Genomic DNA, 24,183 nt, shown 5'->3' with positions numbered 1-24,183 from the left:
CCGTGAATACGTGCACCCTCATAGATATCATCCCAACTAACTCACCCTCCAAATACACCTCTGCTGTTTTCAACCAAGATCTCAGCGATCACTGCCTCATTGCCAGCATCCGTAATGGGTCTGCAGTCAAACGACCACAGCTCATCACTGTCAAACGCTCCCTAAAACACTTCAGCGAACAGGCCTTTCTAATCGACCTGGCCGGGGTATCCTGGAATGACCTTGACCTCAACCCATCAGTAGAGGATGCCTGGTTATTCTTTAAAAGTGCCTTCCTCACAATCTTAAATAAGCATGCTCCATTCAAAAAATGTAGAACCAGGAATAGATCTAGCCCTTGGTTCACTCCAGACCTGTCTGCCCTTGACCAGCACAAAAACATCCTGTAGCATTCTGCATTAGCATCGAATAGCCCCCGAGATATGCAACTTTTCAGGGAAGTTAGGAACCAATATACACAGGCAGTTTGAAAAAGCGAGCCTTAGCTTTCCTAACAGAAATTTGCATCCTGTACTCAAAACAGTTCTGGGACACTAAAGTCCATGGAGAATAAGAGCACCTCCTCCCAGCTGCCCACTGCACTGAGGCTAGGAAACACTGTCACTACCGATAAATCCACAATAATTGGGAATTTCAATAAGCATTTTTCTACGGCTGGCCATGCTTTCCACCTGGCTACCCCGGTCAACAGCCCTGTACCCCCCCACAGCAACTTGCCCAAGCCTTCCCCATTTCTCCTTCACCCAAATCCAGACAACTTATGTTCTGAAAGAGCTGCAAAATCTGGATCCCTACAAATCAGCTGGGCTAGACAATCTGGACCCTCTCTTTCTAAAATTATCTGCCGAAATTGTCGCCACCCCTATTACTAGCCTGTTTGAACCTGTTTCGTATCGTCTAAGATTCCCATAGATTGGAAAGCTGCCGCGGTCATCCCCCTTTTCGAAGGGGGAGAAACTAGACCCAAACTGCTACAGACCTATATCTATTCTACCCTGCTTTCTAAGGTCTTTGAAAACCAAGTTATCAAACAGATTACCGACCATTTCGAATCTCACCGTACTTTCTCCGCTATGCAATCTGGTCTCAGAGCTGGTCATGGGTGCTCCTCAGCCACGCTCAAGGTCCTAAACGATATCATAACCGCCATCGATAAGAGACATTACTGTGCAGCCGTATCCATCGACCTGGCTAAGGCTTTCGACTCTGTCAATCCCAACATTCTTATTGGCAGACTGAACAGCCTTGGTTTCTCAAATGATTTCCTCGCTTGGTTCACCAACTACGTCTCCGATAGAGTTCAGTATGTCAAATTGTAAGGCCTGTTGTCCGGACCTCTGGCAGTCTATGGGGGTGCCACAGGGTTAAATTCTCGGGCCGACTCTCTTCTCTGTATAGATCAATGATGTCGCTCTCGCTGCTGGCGATTCTTTGATTCACCTCTACGCAGACGACACCATTCTGTATACCTCTGGCCCTTCGTTGGACACTTAACTAACCTCCAGATGAGCTTCAATGCCATACAACTCTCCTTCCGTGGCCTCCAACTGCTCTTAAATGCAAGTAAAACTAAATGCATGCTCTTTAAACAATCGCTGCCCGCACCTGCCCACCCATCCAGCATCACTACTCTGGACGGTTCTGACTTAAAATACAGTGGGTCGAAAAAGTATTTAGTCATCCACCAATTGTGCAAGTTCTCCAACTTCAAAAAGATGAGAGGCCTGTAATTTTCATCATAGGTACACTTCAACTATGACAGAGAAAATGAGAAAAAAAATCCAGAAAATCACATTGTAGGATTTTTTATGAATTTATTTGAAAATGGTGGAAAATAAGTATTTGGTCAATAACAAAAGTGTATCTCAATACTTTGTTATATACCCTTTGTTGGCAATGACAGAGGTAAAACGTTTTCTGTAAGTCTTTCACACACTGTTGCTGGTGCAGATCTCCTCTAGAGCAGTGATGTTTGGGGCTGTTGCTGGGAAACACGGACTTTCAACTCCCTCCAAAGATGTTCTATGGGGTTGAGATCTGGAGATTGGCTAGGCCACTCCAGGACCTTGAAATGCTTCTTACGAAGCCACTCCGTTGTCCGGGCAGTGTGTTTGGGATCATTGTCATGCTGAAAGACCCAGCCACGTTTCATCTTCAATGCCCTTGCTGATGGAAGGAGGTTTTCACTCAAAATCTCACGATACATGGCGCCATTCATTCTTTCCTTTACACGGATCAGTCGTCCTGGCCCCTTTGCAGAAAAACAGACCCAAAGCACGATGTTTCCACCCCCATGCTTCACAGTAGGTATGGTGTTTTTTGGATGCAACTCAGCATTCTTTGTCCTCCAAACACGACGAGTTGAGTTTTACCAAAACATTCTATTTTGGTTTCATTTGACCATATGATATTCTCCTAATCTTCTTCTGGATCATCCAAATGCTATCTAGCAAACTTCAGACGGGCCTGGACACGTCTGGCACTGCAGGATTTGAGTCCCTGGCGGCGTAGTGTGTTACTGATTGTAGGCTTTGTTACTTTGCTCCCAGCTCTCTGTAGGTCATTCACTAGGTCCCCCCATGTGGTTCTAGGATTTTTGCTCACCATTCTTGTGATCATTTTGACCCCACGGGGTGAGATCTTGCGTGGAGCCCCAGATCGAGGGAGATTATCAGTGGTCTTGTATGTCTTCCATTTCCTAATAATTGCTCCCACAGTTGATTTCTTCAAACCAAGCTGATTACCTATTGCAGATTCAGTCTTCCCAGCCTGTTGAAGGTCTACAATTTTGTTTCGGGTGTCCTTTGACAGCTCTTTGGTCTTGGCCATAGTGGAGTTTGGAGTGTGACTGTTTGAGGTTGTGGACAGGTGTCTTTTATACTGACGACAAGTTCAAACAGGTGCCATTAATACAGGCAACGAGTAGAGGACCCTCTTAAAGAAGAAGTTACAAGTCTGTGAGAGCCAGAAATCTTGCTTGTTTGTTTTTGACCAAATACTTATTTTCCACCAAATTTGCAAATAAATTCATAAAAAATCCTACAAATGTGATTTTCTGGATTTTTTTCTTCTCATTTTGTCTGGCATAGTTGAAGTGTACCTATGATGAAAATTACAGGCCTCTCATCTTTTTAAGTGGGAGAACTTGCACAATTGGTGGCTGACTAAATACTTTTTTGCCCCACTGTATGTGGACAACTACAAATACCTAGGTGTCTGGCTAGACTGTAAACTCCCCTTCCAGATTCACATTAAGCATCTCCAATCCAAAAATAAATCTAGAATCGGCTTCCTATTTCGCAAACAAAGCATCCTTCACTCATGCTGCCAAACATACCCTCGTAAAACTGACCATCCTACCGATCCTCGACTTCGGCGATGTCATTTACAAAACGGCTTCCAACACTCTACTCAACAAATTGGATGCAGTCTAGTGTCATCCGTTTTGTCACCAAAGCCCCATATACTATCCACCACTGCGACCTGTATGTTCTCGTTGACTGGCCCTCGCCTCATACTCGTCGCCAAACCCACTGGCTCCAGGTCATCTACAAGTCTCTGCTAGGTAAAGTCCCCCCTTATCTCAGCTCACTGGTCACCATAGCAGCACCCACCCATAACACGCGCTCCAGCAGGTATATCTCAGTGGTCACCCCCAAAGCCAATTCTTCCTTTGGCCGCCTCTCCTTCGAGATCTCTGCTGCCAATGGGTGGAACGAACTGCAAAAATCTCTGAAGCTGGAGACTCTTACCTCCCTCACTAGCTTTAAGCACCAGCTGTCAGAGCAGCTCACAGATCACTGCACCTGTACATAGCTCATCTGTAAATAGCCCCTCCAATCTACCTCATCCCCATACAGTATTTATTTATTTATCTTGCTCCTTTGCACCCCAGTATCAGATCTTGTACATTCATCCTCTGCACATCCTACCATTCCAGTGTTTAATTGCTATATTGTAATTACTTTGCCACCATGGCCTATTTATTGCCTTTACCTCTCTTATCCTACCTCATTTGCACATGCTGTATATAGATTTTCCTACTATATTATTGATTGTGTTTGTTTATTCCATGCGTAACTGTGTTGTTGTATGTGTCGTACTGCTTTGCTTCATCTTGGCCATGTCGCAGTTATCAATGAGAACTTGTTCTCAACTGGCCTACTTGGTTAAAGAAAGGTGAAATTTAAAAAAAAATGGTCACATACACATGGTTAGCAGATGTTAATGCGAGTGTAGCGAAATGCTTGTGCTTCTAGTTCCGACAATGCAGTGATATCTAACACGTATTACAAACAATTTCACAACTATCTTATACACACAAGTGTAAAGGAGTGAATAATAATATGTACATGAAAATATATAAATATACAAATACAACAAAGAATAAGAATATGTATATATAAATATATGGATGAGCGATGGCCGAACGGCATATGCAAGATGCAGTAGATGGTATAGAGTACAGTATATACATTTGAGATGGGGTAGTGTATGTAAACATTATATAAAGTGGCATAGTTTATAGTTTAAAGTGACTAGTGATACATTTATTAGATCCAATTTTTTATTATTAAAGTGGCTAGAGATTTGAGTCAGTATGTTGGCAGAAGCCACTCAATGTTAGTGATGGTTGTTTAACAGTCTGATGGCCTTGAGATAAAAGCTTAATGTTGGGCGATTAAGCCTGGCCCGCACTCGGCATTACAATTCATCCCAAAGGTGTTTGATGGGGTTGAGGTCAGGGCTCTGTGCAGGCCAGTCAAGTTTTTCACAACGATCTTGACAAACCATTTCTGTATGCACCTCGCTTTGTGCACGTGGGCATTGTCATACTGAAACAGGAAAGGGCCTTCCCCAAACTGTTGCCACAAATTTGGAAGCACAGAATTCTATAACGTCATTGTACGCTGTAGCGTTAAGATTACCCTTCACTGGAACTAAGGGGCCTGGTTCGAACCATGAAAAAAAACAGACCCAGAACATTATTCCTCCTCCACCAAACTTTACATTTGGCACTATGCATTGGGGCAGGTACCGTTCTGATTGGTGGATTCTAAGTCTTATTTGTCCATTGGACTGCCAGATGGTGAAGCAGGATTCATCACTCCAGAGAACATGTTTTCACTGTTCCAGAGTTACACTTGTGGCTTGTGTGCGGCTGCTCGGCCATGGAAACTCATTTCATGAAGCTCTCGACTAACAGTTACTGTGCTGATGTTGCTTCCAGAGGCAGTTTGGAATTTGGTAGTGAGTGCAACCGTGGAGAGGCGATTTTTTGCGCACTTTGTGCTTCAGCGTAGCGCTTGTGTGGCCTACCACTTCACGGCTGAGCTGTTGAAGCTCCTAAACGTTTGACTTCACTAACAGCACTTGCAGTTAATTGACCGGGGCAGCTCTAGCAGGACATACATTTGACGAACTGACTTGTTGGAAAGATGGCATCCTATGACGGTGCCACGTTGAAAGTCACTGAGCTCTTCAGTATGGCCATTCTACTGCCAATGTTTGTCTATGGAGACTGCATGGCTGTGTGCTCAATTGTACGCATGTTGTTACATTAGACTTATTCTACAATAGATTTAATAAATATTTTCCATCAGCAATCTACACACAATACCCCATAATAACAAAGCAAAAACAGTTTTTTATAAAAGTCTGCAAACATAATACAAATACAAAACAGAAATGTCTTATTTACACAAGTATTCAGACCCTTTGCTATGGGACTCAAATTTGAGCTCAGGTGCATCCTGCTTCCATTGATCATCCTTGAGATGTTTCTACTTCATTGGAGTCCACCTGTGGAAAATTCAATTGATTGGACATGACTTGGAAAGGCATACACCTGTCTATAAGGTCCCGCAGTTGACAGTGCATGTCTGTACAAAATCCGAGCCATGAGGTCAAAGGAATTGTCCTTAGAGCTCAGACAGGATCGTGTCGAGGCACAGATCTTGGAAAGGGCACCAAAAAAAGTCTTCAGCATACCCAACAACACAGCGGCCTCCATCATTCTTAAATGGAAGAAGTTTGGAACCACGAAGACTCAGAGCTGGCCGCCCAGCCAAACTGAGCAATCGGGGGAGAAGAGCCTTGGTCACGGAGGTGACCAAGAACCCAATGGTCAATCTGACAGAGCTTCAGAGTTCCTCTGTGGAGATGGGAGAAACTTTCAGAAGGACAACAATCTCTGCAGCACTCCACCAAATCAGGCCTTTATGGTAGAGTGGCCAGATGGAAGCCACTCCTCAGTAAAAGGCATGACAGCCCACTTGGAGTTGCCAAAAGGCACCTCAGACCATGAGAAACAAGATTGTCTGGTTTGACGAAACCAAGATTGAACTCTTTGGCCTGAATGCCAAGGATTACGCACGGAGGAAATCAGGTACCATCCCTACAGTGAAGCATGGTGGTGGCAGCATCATGCTGTGGGGATGTTATTCAGCAGCAGGAACTGGGAGACTAGTCAGGATCGAGGGAAAGATGAACAGAACAAAGTACAGAGAGATGCTTGATGAAAACCTGCTCCAGAATGCTCAGGACCTCAGATGGGGGTGAAGGTTCACCTTCCAACAGGACAATAACACTAAGCACACAGCCAAGACAACACAGGAGTGCCTTCGGGACAAGTCTCTGAATGTCCTTGAGTGGCCCAGCCAGAGCCAGAACTTAAACTCGATCGAACATCTCTGGAGAGACCTGAAAATAACTGCAGCGACGCTCCTCATCCAACCTGACAAGAGCTTGAGAGGATCTGCAGAGAATAATGTGAGAAACTCCCCAAATACAGGTGTGCCAAGCTTGTAGGGTCATACCCAAAAAGACTCAACTGTAATTGCTTCAACAAAGTACTGAGTAAAGGGTCTGAATACTTATATAAAATTATAGTAAAAAAAAAAAAGAATTGTAATACATTTGCAAAAACTTCTAAGAACATGTTTTTGCTTTGTCATTATGGGGTATTTAATCATTTTTAGAATAAGGCTGCAACATAAAATGTGGAAAATGTGGACAAAGTAAATGGGTCTGAATACTTTCCGAAGGCACTGTATAACTAGATTGGTGTCAGATCTGTGTTGTCTTGCCAATGCTGTGACAACCATAAGGAGTTGAGAAACTGGGACCTCTTCCGACTGAAGAACGAGAGAGACGGAGTAGCTAATGTTGGAGAGAGGGGGAGGGGACTCAGGCCTATAAAACATGTAGTGCCTTGCTTTAATCTACAAAGCATATGGCTCCATCTCTACAGTAAAACAGAACATCAAAGACAGAATTATTTTTTTTCCAGGAACACTCGCTATGGGGCAGACAGAAACTTTTCCAGGAACACTTGTTGCTATGGAGACAGACAGACCAGGACAAGATTGATTGAATTTTTAAAAAAATTTTAAACAGGAAATAGAACATTTGTTTTGAGGGTCCATTGGCCTTTCATTCTTAGTTGCAACATTCAGAGAATTGTTTCCAGGAGGTTTATCTAGAACTATTAGTGGTGGTGGGAATGGGTAAGCTGCACTGCACAGTCAGCGCTGTGGTACTAAAGCAGAATGAAAACAATCACGTCGCCCAGCATGAAAAACAAAGCAATGACAGCATTTTCTCCACAGTCACCATCAACGCTAACCACCGACATGTCACATCTGCAGAAAGAAAGACAAGTGATGTTCACCCATATGACTGCGTGGCCACACATGCCTCCAACTCAATCAAGTTTGCAGACGACACTACAGTAGTAGGCCTGATTACCAACAATAACGAGACAGCCTACAGGGAGGTGGTGAGGGCCCTGGGAGTGTGGTGCCAGGAAAATACCTCACACTTAACGTTAACAAAAACAACTGATCGTAGACTTCAGGAAACAGCAGAGGGAGCAACACCCCCCCCCCCCCCCCCATCAACGGGACCGCAGTGGAGAAGGTGAAAAGTTAAGTTCCTTGGCGTACACGTCAATGACACTGAAAATGGTACACCAACGCAGTAGTGAAGAAATTTGGCTTGGCACCTAAAACTTTCACACATGCACAATTGAGAGCGTCCTGTCGGGCTATATCTCTGCCCGGTACGGCAACTGCACCGCCCGCAACCGAAGGGCTCTCCAGAGGTTGTTGCGGTCTGCCAAATGCATCACTGGGGGCAAACTACCTTCCCTCCAGGACCCCTACAGCACCCAATGTCACAGGAAGGCCAAAAAGATCATCAAGGACAACAACCACCCGAGCCACTGCCTGTTCACCCCGCTATCATCCAGAAGGCGAGGTCAGTACAGGTGCATCAAAGCTGGGACCGAGAGACTGAAAAACCAGCTCAAGGCCATCAGACTGTTAAATAGCCATCACTAGCACAGAGGCTGGTGGAATATATATAGAATTGAAATGACTGGCCACATAAACGGAACACTAGTCACTTTAATAATGTTTACATATTTTTGCATTACTCATCGCACATGTATATACTGTATTCTATCCTATTTATTCTACTGTATCTTCTTCTATGCCTGCCTGTAATGCCAGGTGGGAGGAGGTTGGTCTTTTGAGACTTTTATATTGGTTCCATTGTGCCAGGCGTGCTCAATCAAGTCCAGCTAAAGTATTTTAAATTAGTATTGAACCCAGACCAGCTTAGGAACTATAATCAATACCATGCAATGGTTACATAAGCCTCCTCTCCCCTCCCATTTCTTTTTCATCGAAAGGAAGTAGGCATCTTTAAAGTATCAATAAAACGTCTGATGACCTGAGGACTGAAGGAGTTGAATCTAAAAAAAAGTGGGTAACACAGAAAGCCCCTGGATCTTCATACCTTAATTAACACTTCAAACCCTTGGATTATACTTTAAAAACTACACATTGTACACTTGATACTTTCTATTGTAAACACACCAATTCGATTAGTTAACTTCCAGCACATTTCAAGGCTGTTCATTTCCTCTCACCACTGACTTGTCTTCTGAGCACCTCCCTCTTGGCCATGATTCAGGATGAGTCAGTCAACATTAGGACACTGGTAATGCACCGCCACCCATTAAAAGAAGGATCCGTGAACTAAAACTAGTGTTCAGTTCACTGTCCCAACTTGTCTATGCCAGCCTACCAGGGTCTCTATTGTCAGTGTTATGTTCAGCCCGCCTACTGTAACACCCCCAGGGATTTTTTTCTCTTCCATCAGCTAGAGGAGACCAAGCCTGTTAGAACCGGACCAAGGTCTGTCTCTGTTGAAATTGTGAATCACTTCCTCCCAGTAACAGCAGCAACACTGACATGACTCAGAAAGTCATTAGATCAGATATTCATCAATCAGGTATATACTCAGTCGATATTCAGCCAGGTGAATCGACTGTAGGCCAACCGTAAGTATGTACGTACAGTACCTTCAGAAAGCGTTCACACCCCTCAACTTTTTCCCACACCGTTGTTACACACCCTGAATTCAACAACAACATTTATTTATTTTCCTCACCCTTCTACTGCACACAAGACAATGACAAAGTGAAAACATGTTCTTTGTAATTTTGGCAAATGTATTTGAAAATGAACTACATAAATCTAATTGACATTAGTATTCACAACCGTCAATGCTTTTTGTAAGTTTAAAAGCTTTGGATTGTACAAATATTTTAATTCTTCAACCTCTGTGTCAAGCTGGTTATTGATCATTGCTAGACAGCCATTTTCAAGATGAATTAAGTCAAAACTAACTATGCCACTCAGGGACATTCAACGTCATCTTAGTAAGCAACTCCAGTGTATTTTTGACCATGAATTTTAGGTTATTGTCCTGCTGAAAGGTGCATTTGTTTCCCAGCGTCTGTTGAAAAGCAGACTAAACCAGGTTTAACCTCTGATTCTGCCTGTGCTTAGCTCCATTCCGTTTCATCCTAAAAAATAAAATCCCTAGTCCTTGCCAATGACAAGCATACCCATAACATGATGCAGCCACCACCACGCATGAAAATATGAAGAGTGATGCGTTGTTGGATTTGCCCCAAACATAATGCTTTGGCTTACTGGTGCTCTTCCATGCTGTCCCTAGGAGGGGTGCGTCACTTGAGTGGGTTGAGTCACTGACGTGGTCTTCCTGTCTAGATTGGCACCCCCCTTGGGTTGTGCCATGGCGGAGATCTTTGTGGGCTATACTCGGCCTTGTTTCAGGATGGTAAGTTGGTGGTTGAAGATATCCCTCTAGTGGTGTAGGGGCTGTGCTTTGGCAAAGTGGGTGGGGTTATATCCTGCCTGTTTGGCCCTGTCCGGGGGCACCTTCGGATGGGACCACAGTGTCTGACACCTCCTGTCTCAGCCTCCAGTATTTATACTGCAGTAGTTTGTGTCGGGGGGCTAGGGTCAGTTTGTTATATCTGGAGTTCTTCTCCTGTCTTATCCGGTGTCCTGTGTGAATTTAAGTATGCTCTCTAATTCTCTCTCCCGGAGGACCTGAGCCCTAGGACCATGCCCCAGGACTACCTGGCATGATGACTCCTTGTTGTCCCCAGTCCACCTGGCCGTGCTGCTGCTCCAGTTTCAACTGTTCTGCCTGCAGCTATGGAACCCTGACCTGTTCACTGTGATTACTATTATTTGACCATGCTGGTCATTTATGATCATTTGCTGGTCATTTATCACTATGCTGGTCATTTATCACCATGCTGGTCATTTATCACCATGCTGGTCATTTATCACCATGCTGGTCATTTATCACCATGCTGGTCATTTATCACCATGCTGGTCATTTATCACCATGCTGGTCATTTATCACTATGCTGGTCATTTATCACTATGCTGGTCATTTATCACCATGCTGGTCATTTATCACCATGCTGGTCATTTATCAACATCTTGGCCATGTTCTGTTATAATCTCCACCCGGCACGGCCAGAAGACTGGCCACCCCTCATAGCCTGGTTCCTCTCTAGGTTTCTTCCTAGGTTTTGGCCTTTCTAGGGAGTTTTTCCTAGCCACCGTGCTTCTACACCTGCATTGCTTGCTGTTTGGGGTTTTAGGCTGGGTTTCTGTACAGCACTTTGAGATATCAGCTGATGTAAGAAGGGCTATATAAATACATTTGTATTATGACAAAGTTAATTTCTTTGACACATTATTTGCAGTTTTACTTTATTGCATTATTACCAACTGGATGCATGTTCTGGATTATTTTTATTCTGTAAAGGCTTCCTTCTTTTCACTCAGCCATTCTAAATCAACCTGGCCCGGGTATCCTGGAAGGATATTGACCTCATCCCGTCAGTTGAGGATGCCTGGTCATTCTTTAAAAGTAACTTCCTCACCATTTTAGATAAGCATGCTCCGTTCAAAAAATGCAGAACTAAGAACAGATATAGCCCTTGGTTCACTCCAGACCTGACTGCCACCGTATGCAACTGTTCAGGGAAGTCAGGAACCAATACACACAGTCAGGAAAGCAAAGGCCAGCTTCTTCAGGCAGAAATTTGCATCCTGTAGCTCTAACTCCAAAAAGTTCTGGGACACTAAAGTCCATGGAGAACAAGAGCACCTCCTCCCAAGCTGCCCACTGCACTGAGGCTAGGTAACACTGTCACCACCGATAAATCCATGATTATCAAAAACTTCAACAAGCATTTCTCAACGGCTGGCCATGCCTTCCTCCTGGCTACTCCAACCTCGGCCAACAGCTCCGCCCCCCCGCAGCTACTCGCTCAAGCCTCTCCAGGTTCTCCTTTACCCAAATCCAGATAGCAGATGTTCTGAAAGAGCTGCAAAACCTGGACCCGTACAAATCAGCTGGGCCTGACAATCTGGACCCTCTATTTCTGAACCTATCCGCCACCATTGTCGCAACCCCTATTACCAGCCTGTTCAACCTCTCTTTCATATCGTCTGAGATCCCCAAGGATTGGAAAGCTGCCGCAGTCAACCTCTTCAAAGGGGGAGACACCCTGGACCCAAACTGTTACAGACCTATATCCATCCTGCCCTGCTTATCTAAGGTCTTCGAAAGCCAAGTCAACAAACAGGTCCCTGACCATCTCGAATCCCACCGTACCTTCTCCGCTGTGCAATCTGGTTTCCGAGCCGGTCACGTGTGCACCTCAGCCACGCTCAAGGTACTAAACGATATCATAACCGCCATCGATAAAAGACAGTACTGTGCAGCCGTCTTCATCGACCTTGCCAAGGCTTTCGAATCTGTCCATCACCATATTCTTATCGGCAGACTCTGTAGCCTCGGTTTTTCTAATGACTGCCTTGCCTGGTTCACCAACTACTTTGCAGACAGAGTTCAGTGTGTCAAATAGGAGGGCATGCTGTCCGGTCCTCTGGCAGTCTCTATGGGGGTGCCACAGAGTTCAATTCTCGGGCCGACTCTTTTCTCTGTATATATCAATGATGTTGCTCTTGCTGCGGGCGATTCCCTGATCCACCTCTACGCAGACGACACCATTCTGTATACTTCCGGCCCGTCCTTGGACACTGCTATCTAACCTCCAAACGACCTTCAATGCCATACAACACTCCTTCCGTGGCCTCCAACTGCTCTTAAACACTAGTAAAACCAAATGCATGCTTTTCAACCGTTCGCTGCCTGCACCCACACACCCGACCTAGCATCACCACCCTGGATGGTTCCAACCTAGAATATGTGGACATCTATAAGTACCTAGGTGTCTGGCTAGACTAAACTCTCCTTCCAGACTCACATCAAACATCTCCAATCTAAAATCAAATCTAGTCGGCTTTCTATTCCGTAACAAAGCCTCCTTCACTCACGCCGCCAAACTTACCCTAGTAAAATTGACTATCCTACCGATCCTTGACTTCGGCGATGTCATCTACATAATAGCTTCCAATACTCTACTCAGAAAACTGGATGCTGTTTATCACAGTGCCATCCGTTTTGTTAAAGCACCTTATACCACCCACCACTGCGACCTGTATGCTCTAGTCGGCTGGCCCTCACTACATATTCGTTGCCAGACCCACTGGCTCCAGGTCATCTACAAGTCCATGCTAGGTAAAGCTCCGCCTTATCTCAGTTCACTGGTCACGATGGCAACACCCACCCGTAGCACGCGCTCCAGCAGGTGTATCTCACTGATCATCCCTAAAGCCAACACTTCATTTGGCCGCCTTTCGTTCCAGTTCTTTGCTGCCTGTGACTGGAATGAATTGCAACAACAAAAAAAATCACTGAAGTTGGAGACTTTTATCCCCCTCACCAACTTCAAACATCTGCTATCTGAGCAGCTAACCGATCGCTCCAGCTGTACATAGTCTATCGGTAAATAGCCCACCCAATTTTACCCACCTCATCCCCATACGGTTTATATTTATTTACTTTTCTGCTCTTTTGCACACCAATATCTCTACCTGTACATGACCATCTGATCATTTATCACTCCAGTGTTAATCTGCAAAATTCTAATTATTCGCCTACCTCCTCATGCCTTTTGCACACAATGTATATAGACTTTTTTTCCTACTGTGTTATTGACTTGTTAATTGTTTACTCCATGTGTAACTCTGTGTTGTCTGTTCACACTGGCCAGGTCGCAGTTGCAAATGAGAACTTGTTCTCAACTAGCCTACCTGGTTAAATAAAGGTGAAATAAAAAATACAATAATAGGTTAGTATTGTGGAGGAACTACAATGCTAACCCATTCTCAGAATTATATCACCGTCATTAATTAAACTCTGGAACTGTTTTAAAGTCATCATTGGCCTCATGGTGAAAATCCCTGAGTGGTTTCCTTCCTCGCCGGCAACTGAGTTAGAAAGGATCCCTGTATCTTTGTAGTGACTGGGTGTATTGATACACCATCCAAAGCCTAATCAATAACTTCATAATGCTCAAAGGCATATTCAATGTTTGTTTTTTTACCCATCTAGCAATAGGTGCCCTTCTTTGTGAAGCATTAGAAAACCTCCCTGGTCTTTGTGGTTGAATCTGTGTTTGAAATTCACTGCTCGACGGATGGACATTACAGATAATTATATGTGTGGGGTACAGAGATGAGGTAGTCATTCAAAAATAAGGTTAAACACTATTATTGCACACAGAGTGAGTCCAATCAACTTGTTAAGCACATTTACTCCTGAACTTATTTAGGCTTACCAAAACAAAAAGGGGTTGAATAATTAGACTCAATACATTTCAGGTTTTTATTTTTAATTAAAATTTGTAAACATTTCTAAAAACATAATTACACTTTTACATTATGGGGTAATTGTGTGTAGGCCAGTGACACAAAATCTCAATTGAATCCATTTTAAATGCAGGATGTTAAAACAAAATGGAAAGTGGAGAAGGTCAAGGAGAGTACATTCTGAAGGCACAGTGCCCGCCTTCCTGTAGTGGCGTCCTAAATGATTGACACCCTTGATGAAGATGAGAAATAATGGCAGCATAAAATAGTTATAAATATTTTTTTATAAATAAGGGAAATTATTTCCCGAAAGGTTAGTATTTGGTCCCATATTCCTAGCACGCAATGATTATATCAAGCCTTGTGACTCAAATGTGTTAGATGTATTTGCTGTTTGTCTCTCAGAATAGTTTTTTTTGCCCAAAAGAAATGAATGGTAAATAACAGTGTCATTTTGGAGTAACTTTTATTGTAAATAACAATAGAATATGGTTCTAAACACTTCTACATTCATGTGGATGCTACCATGACTACAGAGAATCCTGAAAGAACCGTTACCAATAACAGGCGAGGTTAGCATGTTTTTTTTTTTTTAAATCTTTGACCATCTAACTTTCTCACTCATCATTATTCACAATTCAGTCAGGATTGTCCGTAATAATGGTAGCATCCACATTAATGTAGAAAATGGTTTAAGAGACTCCAAAGTGACAATACAATATTTAATAATTCATGCCTACTGGGCACAACTGCAAATGATTCCAACAAGTTTGTAGAGCCCGAAGCTTGATTTAGGCATTGTGTGCTGGAAATATATGGACAAAATACTACACTTGGACTACTTTATTTACAAAAATCTTTAGGGGTGTCAATAATTTGCATCCCTACCTTGTTGAGAAAAAGTATTAAACTAAATCTGAGCAATTGTATTAGTATAAAATGCCAAAAAAAAGTGGCCTACAATGTTGCTCAGTATTTGAAATCCTTTATTTTATACAGTCATTATTGCTTATATTTATCAAGGGTGTCAATCATTTCAGACCCCACAGTGTGTGTGTGTGTGTGTGTGTGTACACACAGGGGTAGAAGGTAAGGTTCTCTATTGTCACTAAAAGCCTCTATGCAGGAGGTTGAGAGGTTGAGATTGTGAAGATCATGTTACCTGAGGGAAGGCCTTTGCCCCGAAGCCTCTCCCGAATCTCCTTGCTCCTCTCCGGAATAGACTCCCTATCACTCTGGGACAGCAGGCCATCCAACTAATGGAGATAAGGAGAAAGACAGAAAAAGAGGGAGCGAGAGAGAGAACAAATGGGCAAGAGAGCGCAAGAAAATGAGAAAAAGCGAGCAAATGAGAGAGTGAGCAGGAAGGAGAGAGTGAGAATAAAGGAAAGCAAGAAACAACAAAAAAGACAATGGTTGAGGTTATCACAAGGAGCTGGAGGGGACATTAATAGTTTGTCTGAGGTGTCATAAAAAGCCAGTCACGTGTTAGTTAGTAAACAGCAGGTAGAAAGAGGGAGCCGGTGAATCCATAGATCTATATCTCTGTGGTGCGGCACACGAGGTGATGAAGTTACACATATGCAATTCACAACTAAATGTTTTCCGTCTTGTTCCTCCGTTCTCCTCCGCTCCGCATACACATGCTGCTCTTCCTTCAGAAAAGCATGTATAAGAATTCTTTGAAGATGAATACACAACGCAGAGACCAAATCTGCCTGTCCTTGCAATTAGTTTATGTTCGTTAGCATTTAGCTAACGGCGTCCCATCTGATTTCACTATTACTTTTGCTAATTTTGTTAGCATTTTGGTAAGACTGCCAACAGGAAGGAATTTGTTTTGTATTTTGTTGCGACCCCCTTGAGTGCTATCCAGGTAATACCGTAAGAATGGTATGAAAATCTGGATACCGCCCAAGCCTGCTGTATTTTGTTAAGAATAAGGGGTATTAAACCCACAGGTCCATTCTAAAATGTTCCAACACTAGCTAACAGTGATGTGTTGTAGTTGTTTACCTGGGAGAGGCTGCCCAACACCAGTCGGACCAGCTTTCTGATGTGTGTGAAGGAGGGTTCGCAGCTAGAATTTCTGATGTGTGTGCTGCAGGCGTCCATTACGGTGAGAACAGACATACGGCTCAGGGTGGTGTCGTCACACATGTTGAGGAGAATACTGTTCAGGTGCTCACCCAGCTTCATGGGCTGAGACAGACAGACATCACAGAGGGGTTAACAGACACATACACGGGAGGAGAAGTATACATAAAACATCATTTCTGCAAATAGAAAAACATGATTGCTGATACGTTTCCAACTTGTGAATATATCATCTATGGATTATGAATGTTGAAGCTTTACCTGACTCTGTGGAACCTCATAGTCAGCTCCCCAAAACAAGGTCATTCCAAGGGAGTACATGTGCATCTGTGGAAAATTAATTAAAAAACAAAAACAGGATAAGTGGTTCCAATCATTTTAGACACAAAAAGGTAGCAGCTGTAGTTGAAAAAAAAAAAACAAGGGAGAGGACTAGCTCTCGTCTGACTAGTACAACAATATTCTGACCCTTTGTTCTGTTCTGAAACTAAGCGACGAGATCCAAACCTTTTCCATTCCATACAATTCTGCAGGAAAGCTCCCTCAGAGCAGAGGAATAGCTTCCCCTCAGAGTTAGGCTTGGTGAAGGAAAGAATAACTAGAGGATCGCCAAAGAACGCAACATCATAGCCTTGAACGTCTTAGGAACAGTCAGAGTTCACCACAAGCTTAAAGAGTAAAACTACAGTTTCTTGAGTTATGAATGTGATTCACAAACCCCTCACAATTGCCATGTCCTCTCTGTAATTATACAGAGCATGGCATTTATAGTGCAATTAAAAGAGAAAAGCATACGACAATGTAATATATATATACATATATATATATCATTCAAATGTATTTCTATTATAAATGAGAATCGAAACCTTATTGTAGCCTAACCTATACAGTTACGGTGGATAGTCCCTATTGACTGTACAGCCCTGTGTGTTGAGGTATGTGATTCTTGGCCAGAGAGAGGAGGTATGTTGGGGTCAATTCAGGAATTAAACTGAAATGGAATTGACCCCAACCCTAGCACGCTCTGTTATGCTTTTGATTGACATGGTTTTTATATATACACACACAAAGCAACAACCCTACAAACAGATGTGTTGCTACTGTAACAATGCAGTATCTTCTCTATGAGAGCGAGAGAGAGAGCGAGAGAGGGAGCGAGAGAGAGAGCGAAGAGAAACGACAGAGGCAGAGAGACAGGAAAGTTTTACATGTCTACTTTGATGCTCATTAGCATTTACAAATCCAAGAGTAAAATATAAACATCCATAAAAGGTTGTCAGAGAGATTTACACAGTTATCAAAAAGTCACGCCAGGTTAAACCTACACAAAACAGTTCTTATTTTAAATGTTTCTGAAAAATCTAAAATGGTGGACCACTGCACCATCGAACATAAAAATATACAGTATCATAAATACCTTCTCTATATCTGACAGAGAGGAGAGAGTGACTCCCTCCAGGACCTCTGGAGCTGTGAAGGCCCTCAGGTCCTGCTGCGTCACGTTCTCGTCCGTGAAGGAGATGCTGCCTGAGGGCATCAACAACAGGGACCAGGGAGAGATGATGAAGCCCAGGGCAGAGGGGTCTGGAGGGAGACATCATGGGATTAGAGGGGACCGGAGCGTCTTCATTCAATAAAAAAACAGTCACACAGCACATCATCATGAATCTTTCAGACCTGCAGGTATGATGATTTAGTATGGTTATGGATGAAGAGTAAACCAGTCAATAATAAATAGATTTAAAAACACAGTCAGTGTTTCCACTGCATTCATTCAACTGTAGCACTGAGCCAAGGCAAAATCATTGCTGCCATGCCCAAAAAAATGTAAACATTTCTGTCAAGGCGCAGTTTGAAGACGCTAGAACAGCCCACATGTACAGTTCCTCTGAGAACAAAATGACTAATGTATAGAGAAGAATCAGATAACCCCATGGTACAATACATCAACCTATTTACCTAGTCCGCTCGTTGTGTCCTCAGAGAGAAACATTACTCTCGAGGAGCATTCAAGTAACGAGTGCCACAGGGAGGGAAACCTGCATTCTGACAAGCTAGTTAATGAACAACAATTCTTGCGATCGCAGGAAACCAGCCGTTTTAAAATTGTTAATTCCCAGCATTCCATTCCTACTTTATTTATTTGTCAATTCCTAAATATGCACTAACTGCACTATTTTAAACTCTGTTTTTAGTAGCATCATGGTTAAATCACATTACAACTCAGCAATACATAGAAATTCATAGGGGAGAGAGGGGCTAAATATGACACGGGTTCATTGTAGAGTAACACGCCACCAAAACACAATTATTTTTCAGGGACTGACTTAAATTGCGACGAGACTGATGACATTTTTAGAGTAGTGGCAACCAGGGAACGAGTTGGGAAGAAGAATAGTGACGAGAAGTGAGAAGTACAGGCAGGTGGCATGTTACCCTAACAGGTAGGCCCACATTATTCTCACCGTTTATGCATTTTTTAGGGCATAAAATTAATCAATAGGATGCAAAGTAGTTAAAATGATCACATTTGGGATCTAACTAATAATTAGCCCAGTAGGGTAAATGCAGATCAGCAGAAGTCCTCCCCCTCCTTGTTTTGGGGGTCCGGTGTCCTCCCCCTCCTTGTTTTGGGGGTCCGGTGTCCTCCCCCTCCTTGTTTTGGGGGTCCGGTGTCCTCCCCCTCCTTGTTTTGGGGGTCCGGTGTCCTCCCCCTCCTTGTTTTGGGGGTCCGGTGTCCTCCCCTGGATAATTTTTTTATATAGAAGGACTGAGAAGCTCAGTTCTAGTGATGACTTTTTAAAAGTACATTCTACTCCAAAATGAACACACATTTTTTCAGAGGAAACACCGCAAAAATGTATCAACAAGGAAGTTGCCTGTTTTACAATGGGGGTCAGTAGGAAAGAATGTTTTGGGAAATTCATTATTATTATTATTATTAAGTCCCATTATTACTCCAACTTCATGAAAGAAAGTTTTAATTTTCGTCAATAAAAATTAAGGCGTGCCTTTATTTTGCACATCCGCAGTTCGGCATGAGATGATCGTTACACCCGATGACTTGTTTCTGCGCATGAGCTTAGCTAGCCAAAGTTTAGAAACGCTAGGAGGATGGTTAACTGCTGCCGCCTAGCAACCATCAAGAACCTAAGAGCCTCAGCATTACAGCTACATTTCATACTAAGCCATAGGCAGAACTTTACCGCAATCATGACTAGGTCGGTTGGCGGAAATATAAAGTAGAGGCTTAGTCGCCGCCAATACCTTTCAGATATAAAGAAATGTCGTTTAGGATGGATGATCAAGTTAGCAAAAAATATATATATTTTTTTGCTATCTTGGTTTGAAAGGTGTGACAGAGAAATGGGCCGTCACAGAAATGGAGTAATTCTCCTTTCCTACAAAGCAACACTCAGGAGGTTGAGTTACACTGAACTAACATCTTAAAAATATACAAAGGAATGTTAGAGCTGCACTGCAAAATTCCTTTCTTTGAATGACTGATATTTTTCTCCTCCGAGAGGAAGAGAAGGAAAAAAAGAAAAGGAAAAAGGTTATGAAGTACAACATTTTTTCAAAGACTGGAATTCACAAAGTAAATAGGATGTTTCCTGTTGAATTATTTTTGACCGTCTTGCAAAGACCTCACTGGAAAAGCTGGATGCAATTGTAAGTAATTTTACTCAAGAAAATCTATGTACAACTCCAATCCCTATCCTTACCATCATAAACACTTGAGCGTCAAGGCAACACCCATACTTGATCAAAAATTCAACAAAGTGACAAAAAGGCAGTCCAACAACCCTAACACTCAACACACTTGAAGGAGATCCCACAGTAAGACTGCACCCTATTCCCTATATACTTGACATTAACATTTTAGTCATTTAGCAGACGTTCCTATCCAAAGCAAAGTACAGTAGTGAGTGCAGACATTTTCATACTGGTCCCCCATGGGAATCAAACCCACAACCCTGCCGTTGCAAGCCAACAGCCACAGGGGCCCTGGTTGAAAGAAGTGCACTATATATAGTCAGTGTACCATTTTGGATTCAGGCTTAAACTACTCCAGTCAAGCAGTACCATCAGATAAGCTTTGTTATCAGGGTTTGGGACTCAGATCAATGATGAGGCAGAGGGCCAGGCCAGGGAGTAGCTAGCTCTCTAAAAATAGCAGCAGGCATGCAGCAAACTGTACAGTATCAGGCTAGCCAGCTATCAGTTTTTAAAAATCGCATCCAAACTAAACAAGCTTTGAGGGCACTGGGTATCACCACAAGACCTTTTTTTATTTTTAGGTCATACTGTTGAAGTGATAAGCAGAAAGAAAAGCCACATAAATCAAAAAACCCAACACATTACTTAACCTAGTTAAACAACTCCATTCCCACTAACATGGGAGCTAACAAAATCTGTAGGTAACTAATAAACCTGACAAACAACTATTTTACACAAAGTAGGCTATATATGGCATCACTGGAGGTGAAGGTTAAGTGTTTGGACAGACAGTGTTGCTCTGTCACAGCCATAACGTTGTAAACAGAATAGAATACTGTGTTCCCTACGTAGCGCACTTCCTTGGGTAAAAAGGTCATTGTGACTTGTCAAAAGTAGGGCATGTCAAAGGGAGCCATTTGGGATATAGACAGAGGGTATGGTTTCTTTAGTTCGTCTCAGAGCAGGATTCCTGACTAGGAATAATATAGGGGGTCTGGGTTGAACTAAGGTCTCTACTTGTACCCTCCAGTCCAGTGGTAGAAACACCTGCAATCAATTGGTTTATTTCCACAAGAACAAAACTTGATGTATCTGTTAGTAAAAGTAGGACACTGGTATATAAGAATATAGAGGACTACAAGCAAATAAAAACCAGTCGTACACAGCCTTTAAAATGTATTGACACCCCATTCACTTTTCCACATGTTGTTACACAGCCTTTAAAATGTATTGACACCCCATTCACTTTCCCACATGTTGTTACACAGCCTTCAAAATGTATTGACACCCCATTCACTTTTCCACATGTTGTTGTTACACAGCCCGAATGTAAAAAGTATTGACACCCCATTCACTTTCCCACATGTTGTTACACAGCCTTTAAAAAGTATTGACACCCCATTCACTTTTCCACATTTTGTTGTTACACAGCCCGAATGTAAAATGTATTGACACCCCATTCACTTTTCCACATTTTGTTGTTACACAGCCCGAATGTAAAAAGTATTGACACCCCATTCACTTTTCCACATGTTGTTGTTACACAGCCTTCAAAATGTATTGACACCCCATTCACTTTTCCACATTTTGTTGTTACACAGCCCGAATGTAAAATGTATTGACACCCCATTCACTTTTCCACATTTTGTTGTTACACAGCCCGAATGTAAAAAGTATTGACACCCCATTCACTTTTCCACATTTTGTTGTTACACAGCCTGTAAAAATGTATTGACACCCCATTCACTTTTCCACATTTTGTTGTTACACAGCCCGAATGTAAAATGTATTGACACCCCATTCACTTTTCCACATTTTGTTGTTACACAGCCCGAATGTAAAATGTATTAAAATTAAGATTGTCACAGATCGACACACACAATACCCCATAATGTCAAAGTGAAATTTTGCTTAACTCATTATGTTCAATAATAGCTGTTAACATGATTTGTTCACTAACTACCCAGTCTCTGTACCTCACACATACAGATAACTAAAGTCCCTCAGGAGAGCAGTGAATTTCAAGCAAAGATTTAACCACAAAGACCAGGGAGGTTTTTCAATGCCTTACAAAAGGGCACCGATTGGTAGATGTGTAAAAATAACAAAATAAACTAATAAAAGCAGATCCTGAATATCCCTTTGAGCATGGTGAAGTTATTCATTAGGTTTTGGATGGTGTATCAATACACCCAGTCACTACAAAAGATACAGGTGTCCTTCCGTCCTTCCTAACCCAGTTGCCGATGAGGAAGGAAACTGCTCAGGGATTTGACCATGAGGTGACATTAAAACAGTTAGAGTTTAATAGCTGTGATAGAAAACTGAGGATGGATCAACAACATTGTAGTTACGCCACAATAACTAACAAATGATCAGCGGGGAAAAAAGGAAGTCTGTACAGAATAAAAATATTTTCTAAAACATGCATCGTTTGGAACAAGGCACTTAAATAATACTGCAAAGAATATGGCAAGGAAATGAACTTATTGTCCTGATAAAGTGTTATGTTTGGGGCAAATCCAATACATCAATGAGTACCACTTCATATTTTCAAACATGGTGATGGCTGCATCATGTTATGGGTATGATCGTCAACGGCAAGGACTAGAGGTTTTTAGGCTTAAAAGAGACGGAATATGCACAAAATCCTAGAGGATAACCTGGTTGTGTCTGCTTTCCAACAAGCACTGGGAGATGAATTCACCTTTCAGCAGGAAAATAACATAAAACACAAGGCCAAATCTACACCGGAGTTGCTTACCAAGACTACATTGAATGTTCCTTAGTGGCGTAATTACAGTTGACTTAAAAATCATCTTGAAAATTGATGGCAAGACTTGAAAATGGCTGTCTAGCAATGATCAACAAACAACTTCACAGAGCTTGAATAATTTTTGAAATGATAAAAATGGGCAAATGTTGTACAATCCAGGTGTGCAGAGCTCTTAAAGACTTACAGGCTGACCACACCGCTCACATTGTAAAATAAATTTAGAAATCTATGTTATTCAATTATTACACCCACACTGCTTGCAAGCGTCTGCGTTGCCAAGGGGTAAAATAGAAAAGTCATTTTTCTGACACAGATCACGCTGCAAGTCCTGCCTCTCCCATCTCATTGGTTTATAGAAGCAGGTGCCATCTCCTCATTGGTTATACCCACGTGGGTGACTGAAAGACGAATGAGAACTGTGGCGGTAATGCACCTAATTTATGAAAGTTGCCAATCGCAATATAAAGTCAAGAGAAGGAAAAGCCTGGAAGGGAGATGACTAGAAACTATTCGGTTGACCGTTTTATGTGTGGATTAATTGGTGGAGTAGAGGACCTTGTGCATTTCAGGTAAAATAACAACCCAATGTTTATATCCTAGGACAAATTAGCAAGCAACAGCAAGCTAGCTAAATAGGACAAATTAGCTAGCAAGTGCAAGCTAACTAGCCAAATTGCCAAATGCTTTTCAACCTGTCCCTAAATTAATATAATTGGTTCAGAGTTTGTTTTGATATTTTAACCTGCGTGTCGTGATCGCGTTTGGTGTGGGGGGACAAAATAGATGTATGCACGATGGCGCGCGCGTGTAACAGCTGCCAAAGGTGCTTCTATAAAAAGCATCGACTCAGGGGTGTTAATACGTATGTAAATCAGATATTTCTGTATTTCATTTAATGCATTTGTCTAAAAATATGTTTTCACTTTGTCATTATGTATATGGTAAATGTTTTATTTAATCCATTTTTAATTCCGGCTGTAACAAAATGTGGATTAAGTCAAGGGGTATGAATACTTTCTGAAGGCACTGTACATTGTACAAAACATTAAAGGATACTCTTTCCATGACAGACTGACCAGGTGAATCCAGGTGAAAGCAATGATCCCTTATTGATGTCCCTTGTTAAATCCACTTCAAATGTAGATGAAGGGGAGGAGACCGGTTGAAGAAGGATCTTTAAGAGGATGAATGGGCAAGACAAAAGATTTATGTGCCTTTGAATGGGGTAATGGTAGTAGGTGCCTGGAGCAACGGTTTGTCTCAAGAACTGCAAAGCTGCTGAATTTTTCCACACGCAACAGTTGTGTGTATCAAGAATGGTCCACCACCCAAAGGACATCCAGTCAACTTGGCACAACTGTGGGAAGCATTAGTCAACATAGGCCAGAATCTGAGGGCAAAGGGGGGAGGTGCTACTCAATATTAGGAAGGTGTTGCTAATGTTTGGTATAGTCATGTATAAAATGAAGG

The 24,183-nt window shown here is 42.5% G+C and overlaps 1 protein-coding gene across 4 annotated transcripts in view; it reads right to left on the bottom strand.

The window, feature by feature from the left end:
* ptpn13 (protein tyrosine phosphatase non-receptor type 13) overlaps positions 1 to 24,183 on the bottom strand; it is a 179,564-nt gene that overhangs the window by 96,370 nt on the left and 59,011 nt on the right. For all 4 annotated transcript variants that reach the window (XM_065007620.1, XM_065007623.1, XM_065007621.1 and 1 more), the window contains exons 3-6: positions 17,635 to 17,801; positions 16,479 to 16,544; positions 16,137 to 16,322; positions 15,283 to 15,376 (exon numbers count right to left, since the gene is read on the bottom strand). In XM_065007620.1, coding sequence (XP_064863692.1) covers positions 15,283 to 15,376; positions 16,137 to 16,322; positions 16,479 to 16,544; positions 17,635 to 17,801 — 513 coding nt within the window. The remainder of the gene's footprint in view (positions 1 to 15,282; positions 15,377 to 16,136; positions 16,323 to 16,478; positions 16,545 to 17,634; positions 17,802 to 24,183) is intronic.

This window comes from Oncorhynchus nerka, linkage group LG22 (genome assembly GCF_034236695.1).
Source record: "Oncorhynchus nerka isolate Pitt River linkage group LG22, Oner_Uvic_2.0, whole genome shotgun sequence".
NCBI lineage: Eukaryota > Metazoa > Chordata > Actinopteri > Salmoniformes > Salmonidae > Oncorhynchus > Oncorhynchus nerka.
The sequence above is the reverse complement of the archived record's forward strand: the minus strand, read 5'-3'. Positions and strand labels throughout refer to the sequence as shown.